At 33.4% G+C, this 26,082-nt stretch overlaps 1 protein-coding gene across 2 annotated transcripts; it reads right to left on the bottom strand.

Moving 5' to 3' along the window:
• Positions 1 to 1,022: 1,022 nt before the first annotated feature.
• Positions 1,023 to 25,585, bottom strand: LOC124370828 (homocysteine S-methyltransferase-like). 2 transcript variants are annotated; one of them, XM_046829128.1, is made up of 7 exons: positions 25,436 to 25,585; positions 20,404 to 20,586; positions 15,338 to 15,478; positions 12,189 to 12,475; positions 9,920 to 10,122; positions 9,239 to 9,310; positions 1,023 to 1,515 (listed from the first exon to the last, which is right to left on the bottom strand). In XM_046829128.1, exons 2-7 carry the CDS (start codon positions 20,549 to 20,551, stop codon positions 1,347 to 1,349), a joined length of 1,020 nt encoding a protein of 339 aa, XP_046685084.1. In that variant the 5' UTR covers positions 20,552 to 20,586; positions 25,436 to 25,585; the 3' UTR covers positions 1,023 to 1,346. The 2 variants fall into 2 exon arrangements, with proteins under 2 accessions (XP_046685084.1, XP_046685085.1); XM_046829129.1 differs by lacking the exon at positions 9,239 to 9,310 and having other exon boundaries at positions 25,436 to 25,583.
• Between the last annotated feature and the right edge of the window lie 497 nt (positions 25,586 to 26,082).

Here is a 26,082-nt window from a genome sequence, read left to right as displayed (position 1 = left end):
GTACACGGATGGCTCGCTTATTAAGGGTAGAACTGGATATGGAGTGTTTAGTCAATCCCCTAGAACTGCCCTTAGCGGCAGTTTGGGTCGGAACTGCTCCATATTTCAAGCCGAAATCTATGGTATCCTAGCCTGTGCCAACCTAGGCCTCACCAGAAGGTGTACCAGGGAATGAACATCTGTATAATGTCAGACAGTCAGGCAGCTCTTAAAGCTCTTGACTCCAACAGCATTTCATCCAGGCTTGTGTGGGAGTGCTTTAACACTCTCTGCAAGCTTGGATCACGCAACTGTGTGCGTCTTGGTTGGGTACCCGGGCCACACAGGCATAGGTGGCAAACGAATGCGCCGACAGGCTTGCCAAAAGCGGAGCAAGCATGCCATACACCGGTCCAGAACCGAGTTTGTGGTATAAGCAAGTCAGCCGCTTACCAAAGTATAAAACAAATGGTCCTAGGAAGACACACCGCTTGCGGTGGCAGAGTCACCAAGGACAAGCACTCGTCAAAAGACTGCTTGCCGATTCTTGCTCCGGATTCACCAATGGCTGATGGGGCTGGGGCAGGGATCGGGTTAAGCAAGTGATTGCCTTGATCACTGGACACGGCCACTTCAGGAAACACCTAAACACTCTAGGTTTACGAAATGAGGACTCGGAGTGTAGACTCTGCAATAAGTCTGAAGAGACTGCAAAACACATAATACTGGACTGTGAGAGACTGGGAGCAAGGAGAAAGGGCTCTTTTCGGTGATAAACAACCAGGCGACGAACCAGATGCTAGTATCGGGGGAAAAGCTTCTTAGCCTAATTAAGGGCACGAAGATAGGCTTACCCCTCTAACATCAAAGGGGCACACAATAAGCTCAGGTTGACGTGTGAGGATTCTATGAATCCACCCCAATATCCCAAAGAAAAAAAAAAAAAAAAAAAAAAAAAAAAAAAAAAAAAAAAAATATATGTCATAACATTTTTCACAGAATTGACGATACTCCTTCATTATAAATTAGTTGGTAAGATGGCGATTGTAATATATAATATATTTTATTTTGCATTGTATGTTAATCACAGAAGCAATTATATATATGTACAAATATTTATACAGAAACCTCTAAGAGCACAACATTCAATGTTTCAGTCTTCAAACTATCACATACATTAGTATATAGTGGGCAATTTCAAAAGCATTTACAATGTATGATCTTCATGAGCAGAATAATTCTCAAAAATATGATAAAATGTGAAATATAATAAAGCAAGTGAAATAAATAAAATTACGCATGAGGAACTGAGAATGTTGAAGAACGCCTAAAGATTTTGACATGAACTTCTTCACAAACTATGATTCTTACAACCCACTTGTGCTAGACCTTATGCCGTGTTTGTCAATGAATTCCCGACATTGTCGGATATCTTCTGCATCTGTTTGACAACACCCTCCGATATACTGAGCTCCAAGAGAGACCCACTCTGGCAGGTAATGCACCAAGGGTAGACACGCTTCTTTGTTTGTCCAACTGAAAATCCAATTGACATGATCAAAATAGCAATCAGGATATAACACTTCATAATTCTATTCAGACAGGTGCTGAGTCAGCCTTTCTGCACATACTAGTAATAATAATAGATCTAATAAGAGTGATCAGCACGTTAACGTGCAGTAATATGCATGTCCGATTCTCATTCTTGTTCAGACAACAAATACAACCAAATTAGTTATGACAAAAACATATTTGGAATACTGAACTTTTTTTAGTATTTTTACAAAACATTTTATTTTTTAATTTATTATTATTATTTACAGAATGCAAATATGAATAATAAACTATTATTGAAGACTACTTTCTTTTCGGTATTTGTTATTATACAAATGCAGCCTTTTTTGATTACGTTTGGTTCTACAATACAACTAGGTAGAGGCTCAATAAGATTATTATCAGTAGGTCTTAATTTGATGGGTTGAAAATGCACCCTTCTAAGAGAATGAAAGTGGTTTTAAATCTCAATAAGAATAAATGCACTTATTGCCCTGATGTTATTAGTGTTTTGGTGATGGTGGTGGTATAGTGATGGGATTGGAATCAACTGACTAAACTCCGTCATCCTGGTCTACAGTTGAATAGCTCAAGTACTAGAGAAAAAACTTAAACCAAATTGTTATCCAACCAAAAAAAACCATTTGTAATTATTACTGTAAATTTAACCTTCCAATTAATCTATCAAGTTCTGATCCGTAAAGAAAACATATGGCTGGTCACCATTTAGAAACAAAATTAAGGTGTCAAAACAAATATACACCAAGCTCTTTCTAACAGATATTTTGTATCACTGTAAACAACAAAATACTTAATCTAGCTTAGAGCATTCAAACGCATTCTAGCAGAAATATCAGCTATTGTTAAATGCAGAACTGAGGATGCAGTATGTTTGTCTTTCGGTCTTTCATCCACAAACGGTTTAAAATTTCTTTATTGCAGTGGAACACTACTGTCATTTCTTGATGAACTTGGGGTTTTCAACAGCCTAAAGGATAAAATAAATTTTTCTATCTTTCCAATAATATGTTTTACATTTATTATTCTTTTAGAAAAATCTAAAACCTTTACTTAAATACTTTGAACATTAATTTTATCTTCAATTAAAGGAATAAAAGTGAAATCTACAAATTTATTTTAATCCAAAACTCTTTATTGGTCAGATACTTCAAATCTTGGAGTTTATTTATTAATACACAACAGATGGTTTGTACTATCTTGTAGGCTAATCAATATAAAGTCTATGAAGAGTGTACGTTATCTACAAGCATACTTCATTGCATATTTACATCCTGATTTTCTGTTAGGAAACAACTGTGATCAATATTTTAGTTAGGCCATAATCAAATTTCAAGTAGATTCTTTTTATAAGATAATACAATAGATGTCTTCTTCCTTTTAAGTTTCTTACTTCCCATTTCATGATCCACATCTTCAAGACTTTTCTGTTCAGAATAAGTCAGAGGGTCGTCAATACAACTATAAGATGAACATAACAAGTGTTCCAACCAAGGTAGAGTTTGATGTGAAAGTTAATTAAATAATGTGGATATATATAGAGATTATGGAATGTTTTAAATTATATATTTACTGTGCCAAGAATTTAAAAGCTAGACACTCTTGGATTATTAAACAGAAATCCTCTGTCTACACAATTAGGAGCTCACAAAGCTACGAGGACGAGAGCAGGAATGTAAGAGACTCATTAGAAAGCACAAGCTGTAAATTAAGAAAATAAAACTGAAATCAAACAAAAGTCAGAAACTACAAAAAAGAGGGTCAGCTTCAATACAAACACATGAACAATAATGACCAAGTGTTCCAACCAAGGTAGAGTTTGAGATGCACTTGATTAAATAACTTTCTGGCATATATATATATATATATATATATATATATATATATATATATATTTAGGTATCAAAATTGTAAAGAATAAATAACTTTATAAATATGGATGAATCATGAAATCGTCTAAAATTTGGCAAAATGTGATACATAAGCCATATTGATCATACCTGGTCGGTGGTAAATTAGTTTTTATTTAGTTTGTAGTATTGGACAAATAAAACCTGCACATAGTAGTAAGTAGTAAAAATGTAGTAAAAACATTGTACCACTTAAACATTCAGTCATTAAGAAAAAGTTGGAATGTTAGAATTAACATTGAATGAATTTAATTATAATGGAGTTAGTTTAAATGAGCATTGGCTTAACTCGTGAAAAATTACTTTATGTACCTGAAGGTTTTGTTGTGGCTGACATGTATTGTAGAGAAGAACCTCATAGAGGTTGGAGCTGTTCCATATTTGTTACACAAAGCCTCGATTTTGAAATACTAAATGTTAATTGTTTTTATGTTTTAAGTATTTTTGAAGTAGTGTTGCTATTGTTTTAAAAAGTTACCAAATAATTTTAGTTAGTGTATATATCATACTCCACAACCTAATAACTTATTTTTTTTTTTAAATTAGAAAATTTTCTTCCCAGAAAGGTTTATACCTGGATATGACTTGATTATCACAGATGATTTTCAATGTAAATACTTCAGAAAACTCACAAGAGCCTCAACATTGTCTAAATCTTCTTACGTCTTATGACTTATTTTGTATAAAAAAAAAATACTACTAGCTTGTGTTGAAATCATCATAACTAACAATGTAAGTGGATACAAAGTGTTCAAACCCCACATATTAGCTTGTATTGTCAGATATTTAGGGAGAATATAAAAAAGCAAACAGAAAGATTCATCACCTTGTAGTTTTAAAGTTCTATCTGCAAAGGCTATTAATTCTCTTAAATATATGTTAAGTAAGACAGACTGGAGCTATATGCTCTGTAAGCGTAATGTAGACGTACTATTTACAAATGTGTTGTTATCTTAGAAATTCGTTTGAGCAATAAATTCAAGCATGATAAAACAACGTAAACAAAAAAGTGGTACAATGATGAATTGAAAAAATTAAAGAAAAAAGTAATTGCGTGCTATAACTTATATGTCCAATGCAGTAATTATTATGAGTTGGATAGAGAAAGACAATTACAAGGACTGTATCAGAAGGAAAAAAAAACATTATAGATTTAAAATTAATGAAGCCAAAATTTTACACAATAATAAATTTATTGAAAATTCTAAAAACAAGTGCAAAGCAGCATGTAAAAAAAAAGATAGTTAGAGAAAGTTTGGTGAAAACGGTGAGACCTTGAGTAAAACGATTTCATCAATGCACCAACAGAAATGAACATTAACAAAACCTACTGGTGTCATGGGAGCAACCTCACTTGTAAATCAATAATTACATAATAATAATCTAATAATGCAAAGGAACACATTTGTCTGGCTTGCAATAACTGAACAAGTAAAAAATATCAATAATTTTAACACATCTAATGTGAAGACATATGGGTTATCAAAGAAATTATTGATTTTATAATTAAGTTTTTTTCCTTGTTCAATACAGCTTTAGTTGTTGTGTTCCCAGATGCATTAAAATCTACAAAGATACGAAGCGTGTTCAGAAAGTAAGTACCGTTTCATTCTACTGCCGCCGTAGTGGTAATCGTTGTTTGTTCCGTGCATGCGCACTAGTCGTCCTTATTCACTGGTTATCGACTCACGCTATTTTAGTTGTTCTTCGTTGTGTTTTCAGTTTTCTCTGAATGTTTTAAAATGTTTAAGACAACTAGTGATCCCGCTGATTGTGAGGTTCGTTCTGTAATAAGATTTTTGAAAGCAAGGAATTTGGAACCAGCTGAAATTTATCGTCAACTTCGAGATTCATTAAAACATAACCATACACACATTTTGTCTAATTTACAGTTTTCAATGATAAGTTTTTTTATATTATAAAACCGTGGTTCAGGTTCAGCCGACAACCTGCAATATTTTTCTAATTTATATTATGTGAATAATGATACATTACTAGGATAAAATCCTCTTTGTCTCGTTACATTGAAAGGCATTAGATGGATATTCTTTGTAAAAATCTTGCTATTTTTACAATTATATTGCGTACTGTTACATAGTTTTTTCTCTGCTACGCTGCTATAAATAGTTTATTCTATCTTACTTTGTTAGGTACTTAATTTATGTTCGGGTCTTTTCTTTTTAAGCGTGAGGAAATTGTTTGAAACTGTCATAAATTTGAACGTGTATGCTTAGTGTTAAGCGTTGTTATTCTATTTGTGTTGCAACTGATTTACTTTATTATGGTGGGTATCACTCGTTAATATTATAATTTATATTTAGTAAGTATATTATTGCAGTCTTTCTGGTCAGCTGTTTCTGTCATGTACAGTATTGTCAGCTATGCCATCTTATTGTGTCAAATGTGTTGTATAATTATAGTGGTTTTACGGTTGGAAATAAATAAATTTGACAGAAAGTATTTTTTCCCCCATGAAACATCAACATTATTTATTTTATAGGACAGTTTAGTACTTTTAATTTCTAAATGCTTTACATGGATAAAATTATATTCATATATGAATTGTTCTTGGTTCATTATTGGTGTGTCAGCATTTAGCAAGCTTTAACCTGTGGCCACCAATGGCTCACATCGGATACTTGTAAAGAGGTCCAAAGCAAAAAGCAAATTAATGGCCCTCATTGAAACTTACATGTTAATGAGTGTTTATGGATGCTTAAACTAATGTACATTAATTTTTACATTTGTAGGTATTTATAATTATGTAAAGGCAAATACACCAAGAATAGCTAAAGATATAAAAACTTTAAATACATGTTTATTTGCCAAAAATTTATTATTTAAAATTGGAAACAAAAATTCATCTTGAACATTAAATAAATCAGACAAATTAAAATACTTGGATTAAGAAAGGCATTGAATATGAGTTAGTAATTTCTTAGTGTGTATGAAGACGAAAAACCAACAACATCTTAGGCAACTTTTGGCTCCCTATTTTCATTAGGACTGTAAACAACATTGTAGGCAGCTGCCAACTCGTGATTTTACACAAAGTAGTAATTATCCTCAGTGAAACTGCGAAAATGAAGAGTGACATCGTAAGCAGCCACAACTTCGAATTTGGCACCAAGTAGAAATTGTCCTCAGTGGAACTGCGAAGATGAAGATTGACATCGTAAGCAGCCACAACTTCAAATTTGGCACCAAGTAGAAATTGTCCTCAGTGGAATTGCGAAGATGAAGATTAACATCGTAAGCAGCCACAACTTCGAATTTGGCACCAAGTAGAAATTATCCTCAGTGGAACTGCGAAGATGAAGAGTGACATCGTAAGCAGCCACAACTCCGAATTTGGCACCAAGTAGTAATTGTCCTCAGTGGAACTGCAAAGATGAAGATTGACATCGTAAGCAGCCACAACTCCAAATTTGGCACCAAGTAGAAATTGTCCTCAGTGGAACTGTGAAGATGAAGATTGACATCGTAAGCAGCCACAACTTCGATTTTGGCACCAAATAGTAATTGTCCTTAGTGGAACTGCAAAGATGAAGATTGACATCGTAAGCAGCCACAACTCCAAATTTGGCACCAAGTAGAAATTGTCCTCATTGGAACTGCGAAGATGAAGATTACATCGTAAGCAGCCACAACTCCAAATTTGGCACCAAGTAGAAATTGTCCTCAGTGGAACTGCGAAGATGAAGATTGACATAGTAAGCAGCCATGATTCAGAATTTGGCACCAAGTAGAAATTGTCCTCAGTGGAACTGCGAAGATGAAGATTGACATCGTAAGCAGCCACAACTCCAAATTTGGCACCAAGTAGAAATTGTCCTCAGTGGAACTGCGAAGATGAAGATTGACATCGTAAGCAGCCACAACTCCAAATTTGGCACCAAGTAGAAATTGTCCTCAGTGGAACTGCAAAGATGAAGATTGACATCGTAAGCAGCCACAACTCCAAATTTGGCACCAAGTAGAAATTGTCCTCAGTGGAACTGCAAAGATGAAGATTGACATCGTAAGCAGCCACAACTCCGAATTTGGCACCAAGTAGAAATTGTCCTCAGTGGAACTGCGAAGATGAAGATTGACATCGTAAGCAGCCACAACTCCAAATTTGGCACCAAGTAGAAATTGTCCTCAGTGGAACTGCAAAGATGAAGATTGGCATCGTAAGCAGCCACAACTCAGAATTTGGCACCTAGTAGTAATTGTTCTCAGTGGAACTGTGAAGATGAAGAGTGACATCGTAAGCAGCCACAACTCAGAATTTTGGCACCAAGTAGAATTTTGTCCTCAGTGGAACTGCAAAGATGAAGAGTGACATTGTAAGCAGCCAAAACTTCGAATTTGGCACCAAGTGGTGAATGTCTGCAATTCTTGGCGGCTTCTATGTGTGTAGTGGCTAATAGGTCAAATTTTGGTCTTCAGTTTTGTATCAGCAATGGTGAATTTTATAAATCTTGATTTTGGAAATGTTTTCTGTTAAGCTTCAATATCAATGTTTTTAAGTCAAATTAGATAAAACCATGTGGTTTACTATAATAACTGATACCATAAATTTAATTTTAAACAAGAGTTTAATTATTTTGAATTTCAAGTGATAATTTACAAATTTATTGTCGTGGCTACAAAACTATCTTATTGTTGAGGTTAGTATCTACTTGTATTTTCTTTTGAAATAAAACAGGAAATCACAATCATCCCAATATGAGGATTCATAGTCAGGATATTTACATTTCTTGTAAAGGAAAATAATGCTCTGTGCTGAAAGTAGTAAACATTATTTGTAATACACAGTCCAAAATCCCTAGACTCAAAAAACTTCTAGAAAGCACTAATAAAAAATTAACTTTTACATAATTAATTATCATACACTTTGTAAACACAAAGTAGAAAGTTGTTGGTGTTTACGCACTGCTCATTTTTGTATTAGAACATTATTTTGTAATAAAAAAATAATTAAACACCAACTCATGGAAAGGCACTTGTATTACATGTTATTAATTTAAACTATATTATAGGTTTGAACAAATAGGATTGAAAGTCAGGGATTGTTACTAGTTGATAGGAAAATTGGCAGCCTTACTTTGAAAACTATCTTCTAGGATCCACTGATTGAAAGAACACATAATGGTAAACATTTTTTCACATAATTGGTTGAACCAGCTTTTTGAAGATAGCAGGAGTAAGAGTTCGGCAGCAATATACAATATTTGAGATTTTCTACTAACTTTAATTTGTAAAATTATAATTCCTGTTCTCACGACTATGTATTTAAAAAGTCACAGTGTCACAGAAATTTAGTCATCTGAATTTGTTGATGTTTTTGAATTGAGGTTGTCAAAGTGAGATTGTTGTGTTGTGTGTCAGAGACTTCTGAAAACTATACTGTAAAATAGTATATTGGTGTATAGTCTAGTTGTCCTACCACTCATCAACCACCAAATATACTCCAGTTCATTTTTAGATCAGTGGGATTGCCATGTCTAATTGTTTACTTGTTTAGTATGTCTAACCTTACGTTATACGGTTTTACGTCTGAAGAAGAGGGTAGATACTATTTCCCAACGACTCCAGTACTCCAGTTGTAACATATAACAATACCTCAGAATTTACAGGATCTCCCTTAAGGGTAGGCATGCTTATTACTGTGCTGAGGCAGTTCTAATAGGACAATATCTCATATATGATTTTGTTATTTTCTTTAAATATTTCAGCAGATAATATGACAGAGAATCGGATAAATTGACTTTTGATTCCTAACAGCTAACCTTATCAGGTTTGGGAACAAAGACCAGTGGTGACAATCTCCAAGACTCAGAATCAATATGGCTCCAACAATCCTGCAAGGACAAACAAAGGCAGGACGTCAATATATTTTTATAGTAAAAATTGTTTTATGTCACCACTTCTTGATGACTTCAATGGTCTTCAATCCACCTTATCTTCCTGAATGTTATAAACAAATTGACTTAATCCAACTTTGCTCTCTCTACCTGAACTTAAATCTTACCTTGGGGATGATGGAGAGGAGGTCGATCAGCTCGTTTTCAGGAAAGAGAATACCTACCGTTGCTTTCAGCATTTTCTGATAGTAGCCTTCTGAAGCTTTTCAAACTAGTCCCACCAAGTGATAAAGAATCATCTTTGCCAAAAATGTTATAATCCTGGAAGTTTTCTGTGTACTCTGAAGATTTTACCACCCCATACATAAATGAAAAAGTTACATCCGTACACTTCTAATTAATCAATTAAAACAGTTAAAAGCCTGAACCTCTCAAGAGTATAGTTTCTCTGGTAAAAATGAACACAATTATACCTCTTTCAAACAGAAAACCATTACTGCATTCTCCTTCCATTCCTTAAAACAAACTAATTACTCTGATTTGAGTCAGATAAAGGTTTAAAAACTGATCACAAATAACTGGCGAAAGCTAACATCTGAAACTAACCCAACTCCAGGAGTCCAGGTCTCGCCACTGTTGGGATAAACTATAAATGGCACCTGCAGTCCTTGTACACTGGTCAGCAAGGGGGAGACTTGTGCAGGAGCCACACAGTTTACACCGACTGCCACCAACTGAGATCTGTTGGTTTGGCAGCACTGCAACACTGCCTCATGGAACGGCTCACCATGACTTGTATGTACCTTATCCTGGACACAATGAGGAACAATTATATATCTATCTAGATATTATATATATATTCATTTCAATACCTTGTGTACTGGAATAAGTCATCCAATGCACATATGAATGTTGGTGGGTAAAATGTGGATAGATGTTTGCATTTGAGTCATTTTTTACTCTTTGAGACAGACAGGTTTACTAGTGCAAAATTCATAATTTTCTACATGTTCAATGTAATCACACCAAATGAAATTCTTACCAGACTATCTGCACAATAGAGGGATGAGATAATGCCCCATACTTAATTAAGATGGTGCAACCAATTTTAAGATAAATAATGTTTTCTGAATTTTTAAACAAAATTTCAATCACAGCACATTTAGATATCTATAGAAAAGAATACACTTTTCTAGATGATTCAAACAAGAATAATATGCATTTAAAGCAGAATTCTTGAGTAGAAGGATGAGTTAATGTCCCATACTTAATTAAGGTGGTGCAACCAGTTTTATGATAGAATAATATTTTCTTAATTTTTAAACAAAATTTCAATCACAGCAGTGTATCTTTAGAAAGGTATACACTTCTCATGGTGATTCAAAGAGGAATGATGGATTTGAAACAGAATTCTGGAGTATATTATAAGCAGGTCCAAAGGAATGATTGAAGATGAGGTTATTATGATTTTACTACAATGTGTACAAGATAGATGATTTAAAATAATGAACACAACAATGTCATTTCCTTAAAACAGTATGAGAAAGAATAGTTTGAGAATAGTTATTATATTTAAATCGCCATCATTTCACAATCCTCTAGTTTGATTATACTTAACCAAAACACTTTTTTACACTTTGACATTACTTCATATAATTTATTTTGCCACTACTTCATTACAACACTCGAAGGGCAGAAAACTTTCATCTTCCTGTGCATCGAATGGCCCTGTTTGAGGAGAAGCCATCATACATGGGTATGAAGCTGTGGAACTATTTACCAGAAGATCTGAAGAAGAGTAACACAAAGGCTTTCAGGAGTGAAGTAAAGAAGTGGCTACTAGAAAATCCCTACTACACCATTGAAGAATATCTAGAAAGAGATTTTTGATGGAAAAAACAAGACCAATTTATTGTATACAAATTTTAATATTGTTAGTTTTAAGGACACTGTTACTATTCTCTATGAATATGTAAATAAAGAATATTGTCTATTGTCTATTATATAAAAACTCCTATTTACTAGGAAATTGATAATATTTTGACAAAGTTTGTCATTAGAGCCCAAAAGTGAAAACGTAGCAAAGAGTTTTTTCACCAAACAAATAGAAATTAGGCCAACAATTTTCTTTATGTCCTATATATTGGTTTTGTAACAAATGTAGATTTTAATGATTTATTCTTTATAAATTTTATGTTGACAAATTAATTAGTCTGTTATTATTTTTATAACAATGAGGCCTTTATCAAATGAGTGTCTTTCTCCTACTGCTAGAGTGTATATCAATACAATTAGTTTCTAATATAATATAAATTTATACATGCTTATAATAGTATAGGTACTCTTTTATTTGATGGTTTTAATCATTCTGAGTATTCTACTATATATTAAAATATCACTGAAAACTTTTAATTAGTAGAAAAAAATCATTAGTACTGTAATTTTATTTAAAATTTCTGTTTTCATTAGATTTTATTTTGGTATTTCTAATTATTAATAAAAATTATTGTTAAGTTATTACAGGAGTAATTAAAAAAAGTATCTAATATTAAAATAATTTTATTCTTCAAGCTGTTCAAATAATTTGTGGTTCATTTTTATTATTACATTGGATGTTGCTACCTAGTAAAATTATGTTCTATTTTCCATGTTGATTTTTAAAATTCTAATTAGTCTTCATAATTTAAGTTTGACCTGTCTCATTATCTATACTATTTTTTGTATCACTAGGCTAAGAACTAAAGGCTAGACAAATTTAAAATATCAGCCTGAGTTGTCTACACACAACACATTAAATAAACACATTTTTGCATTTTACAAATTTCAAGTGAAACTAATTTTAAAACTTCACTAATGCTTTGCATAGCCAGCTTACCTTGCACGTGAAGCTAACCCATGCTTTGACATTAGAGAACTCTTCCCGGAGTAGATTCAGTACAGTGACAGCCTCCTGCACTGCTGGTATAGTCTCCACTGCTAGTAAGTCCACACCAGCAGCTACCAGCGCAGTTATTCGTGGTCGATGCCAATCCCTTAACTGCTGTGCTGTCACATCTTCTATATACTCTCCACGATACTCGGAACCGTCGTGGAGGCATGCGCCATATGGGCCCACAGACCCTGCTATCATCACTTGCTGTTTTGGAGGATTTGTGGAGCTAGCTGTAGGTAAATCAAGTGGATACATATAATATAGTATGTATCACACATTATAGTAATGTAATTTTCAAATATTTATTTAATTAAAATTGAAAAATTATAACTAAATTTTTACACGCTAAAAAATTCAAATTTAATCATCACATCTGATACTACACTACCAGAATATCTAATTTAGACATTGGTCAAAAATTATACTGAAAAGGATAAAAAAAGGATAGGCCTACTTACTCTCTCTTCTTGAAACATTCTTCATAACTTGTAATGCATTTTTTTTTTTGCCATTTCAATACTCTTACTGCACCACTACTATTACCCCATAGAGTTATACCATAACTTAACCCGGTGTCGGGTGCTTCAAATTCAAGACATGAACGGGCGCTCACAGAGTTTTTCTCCAGGTGTCAAAATAATGCAGCTAAATGACTATTAAGTCTTTTATTTCAATTTTGAGATGCACTTATAAACTTTTACTCTTATATGCATATTTTAGGCTTTAAAATGTATGAAATAACATTTACAACTTTATGTTATTTAACTATTGACGTTATTATTTATTCATCAATTATTCATAATCGTCTTAAAATAACACAAGTAAATTCATAGTAGACAATAGGTACAATGAAACTGAGTATTGAAACAAGTACATTTTGAAAATTACAAATTAAATCCTATTCTCAAAGAACGTGACGTATATATATTTATTTATTTAATCATATATGTTCCAAGATATAACTACTACAAATTCTGTATGAAAAATATGAAAGCAACATGTCATGTTATAATTTATTGTAGGAAAAATAGTTTACATAGCCATATGACACTGTGCAAAGTTTATAGATGTTATCTCCTATGGTTTTTTAAATATTAAGCCGTACCCATACTTTTCAAACACCCTGTATATATATATATATATATATATATATATATATATAGATGCACAGTGTTTAAATTTACTCAAGAGATATACCACTCTAAATAATTTATACTTGGTTTTCTTGCATGAGATTCTCATAACTTTCATTGAAATTCAAGAGTGTGTCATCTGTATATAATGCTAAGGAGGATGGTACATTAAAAGAAAAAATCATTAACAGCACTAAACAAAAAAGGACTCAGGACAGAACCTTGTGAGACTCCAATTTAATAGGTTTTAGTTTAAACTATCTTTATTTTGCATTATGATTTTGCTTTCTATTTTTTAGATATGATATCATTATTTACAATTCTTTGTCTCTAATATCATATCTATAAAGTTTATATAGTAATAACTCATGATGTATGCAGTCAAATGCTCTAGTCAAGTCAATTAATGTTGCAGATGATAACACCCCTCTTTCAAAATACCCTAAAATTGTATCCACAATATTTTCAACTGCTTTTATTGTACTTTGGTTTTATATGAACCCAAACTGTTCCTTAGAAAATAAATTATTATTAAAAAGATGAATTTAGTTGCCATTTCATACGTCTCAAATATTTTACTAAAAATTGGCATTAACGAAATCGGCCTGCAGCTACGTAGGCTAAATTTGTCTCCTTTTTATGTAGGAATTTATTACTTTAGTGACCTTAAGGGCATCAGAGAATAAACCGTCCTTCCAAATAAAATCTGTGATAAAAGCTAAAGTTTTGACATAACTTTAAAAAAAGATTATCATCTAATGCTATAATACCCAAGTAAGTCAAAACTCATCAAACTGTTTACATCTTTACTACCTGTCAAATTAGTATCAGGACTCAAGACAAAAAATATCAAGTTTGAAAGAATTAAGGAAATGCATGAAAAAGTTAAAAATTGGGGTGCTATTCTTAAGAAAATGCAAAATCAGAGCAATATTAAAATATATACTGTAAATATGGATTTCATTTGTTATGAGAGTTGATATTGTTTCATAACACAAATCTAAGGAATTTTGGAAAGCTTCTGCATTACAGGCTCTAATAATTTAATGTAATAACCCAAACTGTTCCTTAGAAAATAAATTATTATTAAAAAGATGAATTTAGTTGCCATTTCATACATGTCTCAAATATTTTACTAAAAATTGGCATTAACGAAAATCGGCCTGCAGCTACGTAGGCCAAATTTGTCTACTTTTTATGTACATAGGAATTACTTTAGTGACCTTAAGGGCATGAGAGAATACACCATCCTTCCAAATAAAATCTGTGATAAAGCTAAAGTTTTGACATAACTTTATAAAAAGATTATCATCTAATGCATATAATACCCAAGTAAGTCAAAACTCATCAAACTGTTACATCTTTACTACCTGTCAAATTAGTATCAGGACTCAAGACAAAAAAATATCAAGTTTTGAAACAATTAAGGAAATGCATGAAAGAGTTAAAAATTGGGGTGCTATTCTTAAGAAAATGCAAAATCAGAGCAATATTAAAATATATACTGTAAATATGGATTTCATTTGTTATGAGAGTTGATATTGTTTCATAACACAAATCTAAGGAATTTTGGAAAGCTTCTGCATTACAGGCTCTAATAATTTCCTCCTTCTTTCTTCTGAGAATATTGAGAATTAGTCTAGTGACTCGGCCAGGCTCTATGGCCACCAGTAAGTTCACTGGAACTTAAGTGAATTCAAAAAATGAAAATTAAACTAGACTCTTCTGTAAAATTGCAGCAGCATATTTTCCCATTTTTTTGATAAAAATAATACAAAACCTCTAGAATGAGTATAACTTATAACTGTAGCATGAAATAAAATAATAATAAAAAAAAAAACATATAAATGTGTAATTGAAGAACTAACATTAATATTATATTATAAACAATATTGAATGTAACTCAATAATAAAAATTAGTACAAAAGTAAAAAAAAACTGAACCAATTTAACACTTACCACACTTGACTACAGCTTGTTTTGCCAGTGTGACAGCTTGTCTGATAAGAGCAAGGCCACTTTCCACGTCCATACCCAGATGTTTTTGGAAGCCTTCTACACTCGCCTGGTATGTGTTGGTTGATATTACCTGACAACCAGCTGTAACATAACCAATACTAGTTTTACACTTATCACACTTAATAACAGCTTTGTTTGCCGGTTTGACAACTTGCCTGATAAGAGCAAGGCCACTTTCCACGTCACACCTAGATGTTTTTGGAAGTCTTCTACACTCGCCTGGTATGTGTTGGTTGATATTACCTGACAACCAGCTGTAACATAACCAATACTAGTTTTACACTTATCACACTTAATAACAGCTTTGTTTGCCGGTTTGACAGCTTGCCTGATAAGAGCAAGGCCACTTTCCACGTCCACACCCAGATGTTTTTGGAAGCCTTCTACACTCGCCTGGTATGTGTTGGTTGATATTACCTGACAACCAGCTGTAACATAACCAATACTAGTTTTACACTTATCACACTTAATAACAGCTTTGTTTGCCGGTTTGACAGCTTGCCTGATAAGAGCAAGGCCACTTTCCACGTCCACACCCAGATGTTTTTGGAAGCCTTCTACACTCGCCTGGTATGTGTTGGTTGATATTACCTGACAACCAGCTGTAACATAACCAATACTAGTTTTACACTTATCACACTTAATAACAGCTTTGTTTGCCGATTTGACAGCTTGCCTGATAAGAGCAAAGCCACTTTCCACGTCCACACCCACATGTTTTTGGAAGCCTTCTACACTCGCCTGGTATGTGTTGGTTGATTTTACCTGACAACCAGCTGTAACATAACCAATACTAGTTTAACACTTATCACACTTAATAACAGCTTTGTTTGCCGATTTGACAGCTTGCCTGATAAGAGCAAGGCCACTTTCCACGTCCACACCCAGATGTTTTTGGAAGCCTTCTACACTCGCCTGGTATGTGTTGGTTGATATTACCTGACAACCAGCTGTAACATAACCAATACTAGTTTAACACTTATCACACTTAATAACAGCTTTGTTTGCCGGTTTGACAGCTTATCTGATAAGAACCAGACCACTTTCCAAGTCCGCACCCAGATGTTGTTGGAAGCCTTCTACACTCGCCTGGTATGTGTTGGTTGATTTTACCTGACAACCAGCTGTAACATAACCAATACTAGTTTTACACTTATCACACTTAATAACAGCTTTGTTTGCCGGTTTGACAGCTTGTCTGATAAGAACCAGGCCACTTTCCAAGTCCGCACCCAGATGTTGTTGGAAGCCTTCTAAACTTGGTTGGTATGTGTTGGTTGATTTTACCTGACTGCTAGTTGCAGCACAACACTACAGGGTCCAATTCTATGGAATCTGGAAATACTGAGTTTAGCCTTTCTTTACTTAAGTAAAATAGATTGGGTTTTAAACAGATTTGAAGGATATGAATGGAAATAATACCTGATTAATTCAAATAGATTTTGATAAAAAACTTAAAGTGAAAACTGCTTTCTAAAAAGTCAAGTTTTTTAACAAATAAAACTGATTGAAAGACTATTACATTTTAATAATCTATAGCACACTAGCAGTTTTTCTGCAGCTTTGCACGTTAATTCCTGCTGAACAGCTGGGCCATCAAGACATACCAAAGCTTTTTAAAAGCTTTACCAAACACTCCTGTGATAAGTGATGGTCCTGGAAGACATTCCTATCTCCTTATCCATATTCGAGTAACGAACTAAGAGCTTAAAGAGCAGTATTTTGAGGCTCTTATGTCGGAGAGTGAAACAGATTTATAAGTACCAATGAAATAAATCAAATTTCTCCGTAACATTCCAATTAATTTGATACAATGGCTCAATGATTTCAGTAACAATTGAAATATTTTAGGCCAGTGCGCAGGAGTCCAAAGTCTTTTAGTTCGATGCAGATTTAAAAAAAGAAAAGACATGTATGAATTAGGCCTAGATATGTTTCTAGTGTTTAAGTTAAAGAAGATCAGAGGTTAAGCAAAACTGAAACTAGCTCTTATTATTTAGGTTGAGCACGTGTAGGACCCATTCTGGTTCAAATGAATTAATTGTGGCCGCCACACTTGAGATTGTCTTCTTGCCCCAGTCAAGAAAATATAGTTCAACTAGAAGCATATTCCGTTCAAAAGCATATATACTTCTACTGCTTTTAATCAACTTTGATACAAGGAGTAGAGTAATAAACATAGCTTCTGGATTTGCCTTATTCGTCAATAGACCAACAACATTGGTGCAAACTCTCTTCACTGTACATCAAACGGTTCTCAAGACAATGTCTGGAGAACAGACATGTCCATACACATATACCTATAAAATCAACATCTTTTTGAACTCAGAAGGGCAACCATCTATGGCCTTGTTTTGGTCCTGGATATTAATGGTATGTGGACTAATTTTATTGGTTGATCGTTCACATGTTTTAAGTTTCCTAGTTAATTCTATTTTTAATATTTGGTAGCCAAAGTGGCCTAAACCTCAGACCAAAATCATCAATAGACTGTATTGCTTCAAACATGGTTATTGATGCACTTGATATAAAAGTTTGTCACACTGAGCTTTCTGATCAAACTGCCCAGATGTGCGTTATCACCAACTCAGAGGAAATAAAACCACTTAAATCAGTGCACAGAACTCATTTGCCCTCCTACTGACATCTTCAATAATTATTTTCACGAAACCCACTTTCCATCAGCACTAAAGATATAAACAATTTATTCTAAATTTAAGACTGGCAGTAAAAAAGAATTAAGTAACTAACGACCCATATCACTACTCCCAACAGTCACAAAAATGTGAAAAAATTGTGCTGATAGGCTTTTAGAACACTGTTCAATTTAACAATCTGATAACTAGCTTCATCAAAGAAAGTCAAAGAAATGATTGAATCAGTAGAGACCATAATTGATAACATAGAAAAAGGGAACTTGACTACAGCAGTTTTCCAAGATTTTAGTAGAGCTTCTGACTGCTTGGGACACAATCTCATACTGAGAAAACTGAATGCACTAGGTGTAACAGCAACAGCCCTGAAATGGTTTGAGAACTACCTCAAAGACAGAGGTGAAGTAGTCGAACTACAATCTACTGTAAAAGGAGTCACAAGCGTTTTGATCTCAACCGCAGCCAATCCAAAGAAGGGTGCCACAAGACTTTGTGCTTGTCCCAGTGTTGTTTACTTTCTTTACTAATGACCTGCCAGAATACTTAAGCAAATACACTACAATTTTGATGTATGCCGATGACACTTTAATCCTTGACAACCGTCTATCTGAAAATCTATGCCTGAATACTTTTATTGCTGTTAACATGGCATGTCAGTATTGAAGTGCAAACGACTTAGTGTTAAACCCCTTTAAAAGTAGCCAAGTAGGAAGTGCTTTTTCAACTCTAAATATCTTGACTATGACAGCTCTCTACATCCAAAAACTTGTTTTGTGTGTGGACAGAGAAAACCTCGCAAGGATTGTATTGTATTGGCTCATCATTATTGTATGATGTACGTAGGCTTGCTGAGGTACAGGAGTAGAAACTAACCAAGATTAACTCCACTACACTAGTGGAGGCAACCTTCAGATGAAACTCGCGAACATATGTTGATCTTCATTCACAATTTTACGATCCACGTCACGTATAATACAATGTTTCGAGATTAATAAATTCTTGATTCAAGAAGCTGTCAAATTATGTCTTGATTTTATAAGATCTTGGAGACAAAAAAAATGTTTTTGTAACTTTCCCGGTTCTCAGAAAAATTCCCGGTCCATTAAATTCCCAGCTTATTCCCAATTTCACCAGTTGGGTGGCCACCCTGTGTAAGTCTGAATGTATCAAAGATGGATCTACCTACTGAAGTTAATAGATTTGTTGATTATTGGGATATTGTAAATAAATGCAATAACAAGATTTTTATTATAAACAGCACAGAACACAAACAAAATCCATCTACTGGACAGATTATTAAAACATTATTTTTCCCAATGAAGAGGGAAAGGGAGTTAGTTCTAAAAGACACCTGGAAAAATGAATAACCCAACCTAACAACCCTTAATAAAGCATTTTTTATATTTCCCAGTGCTCAGAATCGGAGACAGGGTTATTAAGTGGTAGGATATACCTTTTTGTATATATCTTCTTATCTATTTAAAAAGAAATTGTAATCAAATTTGGGGAAATATATATATAGATATAAAATCATAAATAATAATATAAACATAAAATCAATACATATATGTATATACATATAGTATATGTTTTATTTAATTAGTAAAATATAAAATAAAATTGTATTCACCCGGCAAGTGAGAGATCCGGGTTCGACTCCCGGCGGAGCAAGTACTTTTTGTGATTCAATGTTTATTAAAATTAAATAAGGCTATTGCCATTTATACAATTTAACGTAAATAAAAGTCGTTTGACAGGTGTTTGGTCTTCCGATCATATGTTAGTTTGCTTATTTAAACGCATATGTGACAGATACGGCCAAATACAAAATAATTGAATCGGAAAAAGTAAGCGCTCTGTGGTGTAATGGTAGCACATTCACCCGGCAAGTGAGAGATCCGGGTTCGACTCCCGGCGGAGCAAGTACTTTTTGTGATTCAATGTTTATTGAAATTATATTATATATACATATATTATATATGTATTGATTTTATATTTTACAAATTAAATAAAACATAAACTTCCAACATGAGAATTACCTTTCATATTATGTTTGTAAAATGCAAAATGTCCCAATGTTATATATTTTAGTATACTAAAGACTTATATACTTGTACAATACACATTCGTTTATTTCCATTACAACAAATTTTGCATATAAATTTAGAATATGATAAGGTGATTGATACACTTTGTCTATTAGTCTTCAAGGTTTCAGTTAAAACAGCGTTATTGTGGCATATTATAAATTTGTTTTATTGAATACTTTTTTGTTCTGAGAATTAAAATAAATATATCTGGAACATTAGTGTTAAAGTAAAACAGCATTAAAAAACTGCTAAGGGCACAAACCATTGATGTAATCACAGTGGGTGTTCAAAACAGCATTGGGATCGGTTGACAGATACTGAGAGCTCCAGAGTGGGCTACTGGTCATTTCTTTTTCATCCACATATTTCTTGATTTGGGTTGCAAAACTTCCATCAAGTAGCACCACCATAATTAAACTGTGATACTGGCAGTAAAAACAAGGTTCTGTAAAAAAGCACAGCTTTAACTTGTGTTTGAAATCAAGATAAAAACAGTCTAATCTACCAGAACCAATTTTTCACTGTAACCGATTTCTGTCATTTTCAAAATAAAGGTAATACAAAGATTTAACATCACATACACTATTTTAAGCCATCTCTTATTTTTTATATTATACAAAAACTGGTCAATGTCAATAATCATAGGACTATTTGCTACAGTGCTCAGGTATGGGGCTTCACAGAATATGATGCAATAGAATCAGTTCAGAGAACATTTATTAAAAAAATGTTACGTCTACCTTATAATACGCCTAACTATGTTTTATATTTAGAAACAAATTTTGAAAAGATTGTTACATACACTAAAAAAATTAGCTCTGGTTATATTTGTAAAATTTTAAATTTAGAACACCACCGTTTGCCCTACATTTTAGCCCAGCAAATAATTTTGAAAAACATCTATTGGTGTAAACAATGGAAATTGTTGGGTGAAAAGTGTGGAGTGGAGGTGGATTTCTCGACCGATAAACTTGGGCAATCTACGCAACCAGCTGATGGAGGTGGTATCTGGAATGAGCGCTCGGTGGCGGGCAGAGTGCGAAGGCAGGGCCCGCACCGCGGTCAACCGCTCACAGTATTTAACCTTGGACCTGACCCTCGGTGACAGGAGTGTTTTTACTGATCGTTATGATATCCCTACAATATCGTGGGCTATCAAAGCCAGGGCAGAACTAGTTGACTTAAATTACAAACCATGGTTACCAGAATTTAATTATAACTGCTCTTTGTGCAATTTACATGAAGCTGAATCCGTCTTTCATTTTGTATCAGTGTGTCCAATTTTGAGGGAAATAAGAAAATACTATTTTGGTAAATCAACATTAAACAAAAATGAATATATACATTATTTAAACGGTAGGAATTGGCGGGTTTTGGGGGGTTTCATGAGCACCGCGTGGAAGTATAGATGGCAATTAATCCAGGAATTCAATTTTTAGGGTCGAATTTAAGGTAGGAAGAAGGGGAAAATATTTTAATTACAACATTTATATATTTCAGTCATCACCTTGTTTTTTCTTCCATTTATAATGTAATTTTGTTTTAATTTTTCTGAGTTTAAGGTGTTATATGTGTATAAAATGTGTATGCGTGTATGTGTGTGTGCGTGTGTGCTGTTCTATTGAAAAAAGGTGTGATTAAATAATTTTAAGTTAGCCTTATTCAGTTTTTGGAAAAGTGTCCCAGTGTGTTGATTTATAATTTTAAATTATTATTGCCATTTAACTTGACTTTTGTTATTCTTAGATTAGTACAGTTATCATTCCTGCTAACCACTACAGACGGCATTCAAGCCATTGTAGATGTAGTGTTTTTTTTTACTGTATGTATTGTATTATATTTTGGTCAAAAATAAAAACACTTTTTCATTCATTCATTCATTCATTCATAATCATAGGACTAAATTTATACAACATTCCTGCCGTTGTTAAAAATGATCTTAATACTGTAAAAGTAAATCTGTTTAGTACCTGAACAACCAATACATTCTACTGATGCCTTGTAAACTCAACATTACCCACACAATTTATACATTCATATTGAAAATCCAAATGAGGAATCACACAAACATTACAAAATAGTGCATAATTATCGTATTAAGATGCCACAACATCCATAGAGCTTCTGATTTATTTCACATGCTGTCATAAAAGTTAACCTTTATCCAGCAGTACAGTGAAGATCTCACTCACAAGTCTTAAAAATTATTAGAAGTAATGGATAACAGCATGGTATTTTGATTTCTCTGAAGACTAGAATATTGTTTTTTAGAGTCAATTCTGAAATTCTATTGTAAAGTTTACTTATGAAAGTTCAAACTTTCAGTGCAATAAATCAATTTCCACTTGTACATACATCCGTAACTGTTCCTGGTCCACTGTTGGTCTAGATTTTTTTATAACATTTTTCTAACACGTTCTTCATCCTACAATTATTTTAAAAATTACATTCCAACACCAGTTGGGAGTACTGATGGCTGAGTGGTCTAAAACACATGAATGAATCTGAGTTGGCATTCGTGATCAGAACATCTAGAATTTGATCTTTTAATGATAGGTACTACTGTGAAGGATGTTTTTTGTATGTCGACGTAGGTGCTGCTGTAACCCACGCTGATGGCTGGAGGCACTTGTGTCAGGCTGATATGAACTTTTATTGGTAATTGTGAAGTTAACGGGTGGATCGACAAAATACAAGTTTTACGTTATTAACCTCTTGTTATTGTCCTCCTGAACAAAACAGTATTAGATTTCAGTGGGTGGAAATGACAAATAACGAAGTTATAGTGAAACTACTTTTCTCGTGCGGAAAATATTTTATTGTTCTACGGGCATCATGTGGTTTGGTACTTTAGGATTATACCGACCACACCCAGACATGAATCGTTATTTGACATTTTGCTTCTACTGATTACTATATTAGCGTAGAACAATATTTCGTCAATATAAAACAGGAATTGTCTTATCGCAAACCCCTCCCCATCCTCAGACAGAGGACAAAGTCGAGCGGTCTAATAAATAATGTGATTGCAGAGTCTCGCTGCCCGTTCAGCTGTGGTCGCTTTGTTGTACTTCCGTATTTTACCCCTACATTTCTCCAAACACAAAAATTCAACAAAAACAAAACTCTTTATTGAAAAAAACACTGAAAACTTTTTATTCTTGATCACACTCCGCCACCCAAAATGCGAGTGCCTCCATGTCGACGAAAGAAAAACATCCCTCGAGATACATATTTGATATTTTACCTATCAGTAAAATATCAAATTCTAGAGGGGCTGATGAGGAATATAAATTGAATTGTAATGGAAAGGCAATTATGTACTGTGCAAAAAACTTAAATAATCATGTGATGCCTTGTGGCCTGCCGTAATCGGGATTCTTGAGAAAGATAAGATAACAGTGACAACAATACCTGGAAATGCTTGTTGATTGATGGAATGTTAGTTCTGTTACTCAACTACATCGTTTTATAACGTTCTAAGTTCATTGAAAAAAGTTCAAGCGTTGGGGCATATAATGGAATCTGATCCCATTAACAATTGATAATCGTTGGAAGTTTGTAATTTTGTAATTAAAGAGTTGTTTTTTTCGTTCTAGCATGTTTGTTTCTATAAATTTATATTTTTTTTGTTCTTCATACTGGTGTGGTCGGTATAATCCCAAAGTACCTATGGTTTTGCTATGATCATAAGTAAACTTGCTATTGGTTGTATGTTGTGTATTTGTATTATTCGTGTACTGTATATATTACAATAAATTATTTTAATTTCAAATACAATTGTTATTATTACAACAGATACATTGATATGATTTGAGTCTTGTATTCCATATATGAATATTATGTATCAATTAATATACTAATCGATAAAAAAAACCAGGGTAATTATCATATTAACCGCCGGGGCGGAAAAATACGAGTTTTGCGTTCTTAACTTATTGGAATCGTCCTATATAAAAAAAAGTATAAGGTTTGATGGGGTGGAAATGAGAAATAACGAAGTTCTAGAAAATAAAAAATTAAATAACTTTCCAGTAATATCTCCATGTTCTACATCCACGTCTAGCGTCACGTGACCTTTTGTGGCCAATGATTGAACCTCGTGATGACGTCATCGGTTGCGCCGCCATCTTTGCAAACGTAAATGAGAAATTACAGAAAATGAGCAGAATTTTGATCAAAATTAATAATGTTTTTCTTAATTTCGAGAAAAAAATTAATTACGAGTGCCTCCGGCCATCAGCGCGGGGCAGCACCGAAGGTGCTGCCCCGCGCTGATGTCAATAAAAGAATAACATCCCTCGAGATAGTACCTATCAGTAAAATATAAAATTCTAGAGGGGCTGATCAAAAATATAAATTGAAATGTAATGCAAAGGCAATTATGTAAAGTTTAAAAACTAAATAAATCATGAAAAACTCAAATATATAGATGGATATTAACAGAGAAACACTTACCATTAGTGTGTTGGCGGATATAGCTAAACAGCAGCAACAAAAAAGTGGTCTATCACAACGAAACGACACAGTCTCCCGGTTTAAAAAACACCACTCGACCGCACGACGAACAAATACACTCATTTTTAAAAATGCCCTGTTCTATTAAAAAAGAGATAATTTCGTTTCGGTTAAAACGTAAGCTCTTTACGTGCCCTACGAAACACTCCGACACACACAATTCACTAGGGTTGGTTGAACTAGTGGATGGTTGATTCATCATTGTAAACTCACTCACTCAATCCGACCTACTGAACACGATATCTTGTGTAGAACTGACCTATGCCCCGGACAACTCAGATAACAGGTATGCTATCAGGCTGCTATCAGTCCCGGCCGCAGATAATATTCAAGTAAACAGATTATCGATACAGCACACAAACTGAACATTAAAACATTAGAAACTTTACCACTTATCAATATACCCCTAAAATCATGTTATTTGTCATTTGCACCCCCTAGTACTATATATATTTTTTGTTCAGGAGGGTGAGCAGAATACGTTGGTAACGTCAAATTCGTGATTTGCCGCCCCGGCGTTTAATCTTACTGGTACCAAAACCAGGTCCACTTTTCTTGTCTCTACCTATAGATCTGTGCCACTTCTAAGGTTAAATGGGGAATCTATGCTTTGTAGATATTACACAATACAAATTTTATTATAGCTGAAATAGATGTACATTTCACTTTTCAATATAGACATAAGCTATAAAACCATAGATACAACTAATGCCTGTATTTAAGTATTATAGTTTACATAGTATAAACTATTTCTCAATTCATTACATTATACCTACCCAACTGAAATAAAATTAATTATACTCGTTATTATTTAGTTCACTTTCATTATAATCTCAAGTGTTTTGCTGCTGGCACATTCGCTCATCGCTGATAAATTGAGGTTATTGTTATTGTTTGAAATTTTTTTCAGAGAGTTCAGTATTCGCCAGACCTTAACTCACAGCTGGTTTTCTCTTTAGATTTAAAATCCTCGTTTTTTAAGACTAGCCAACAACGAATATATAAAAACAGAAACCGGAAGCACCGGTTAAAATTAAAGAATATATTAAGCTAAAAAACACAAATGTCTAATTTCACACTAGATAAATATTTATTTTACGTATTTATTATTATAACTCGAAAAACACACAAATTATAGAGGTTGAATATAATTTACCGGCTGCTTCGATTTAATAGATATTGCCGTTTTAGGAATATACAGTTAATACAATTATAATGAGTTACTACATAAAAACAAATAAAATATATATGCACCATATTTTGAGGAACAAGTTACAGCAGGTTAAAGGCTACAGTTATCAGTCGGTTAAAGGCTACAGCTATCAGCTACGTTTATTTTTACGTAGCTGGTAAATAATGCACTAAAAATATATATATATATATATATATATATATATATATATATATATATATATATATATAT

This window comes from Homalodisca vitripennis, unplaced genomic scaffold (assembly GCF_021130785.1).
Source record: "Homalodisca vitripennis isolate AUS2020 unplaced genomic scaffold, UT_GWSS_2.1 ScUCBcl_558;HRSCAF=2841, whole genome shotgun sequence".
NCBI lineage: Eukaryota > Metazoa > Arthropoda > Insecta > Hemiptera > Cicadellidae > Homalodisca > Homalodisca vitripennis.
This window is presented reverse-complemented; position numbering and strand designations above follow the sequence as displayed.

What these genes read in the sequence shown, in the direction of transcription:
- LOC124370828 (XM_046829128.1), bottom strand. Translation starts at nt 20,551, where the DNA reads ATGGTGGTGCTACTTGATGGAAGTTTTGCAACCCAAATCAAGAAATAT. An exon ending in CCACTGTGATTACATCAATG is followed by an intron (nt 15,479 to 20,403) that starts GTTTGTGCCCTT and finishes GTTATGTTACAG; the next exon opens with CTGGTTGTCAGGTAATATCA. An exon ending in ACAAGCTGTAGTCAAGTGTG is followed by an intron (nt 12,476 to 15,337) that starts GTAAGTGTTAAA and finishes ATTTACCTACAG; the next exon opens with CTAGCTCCACAAATCCTCCA.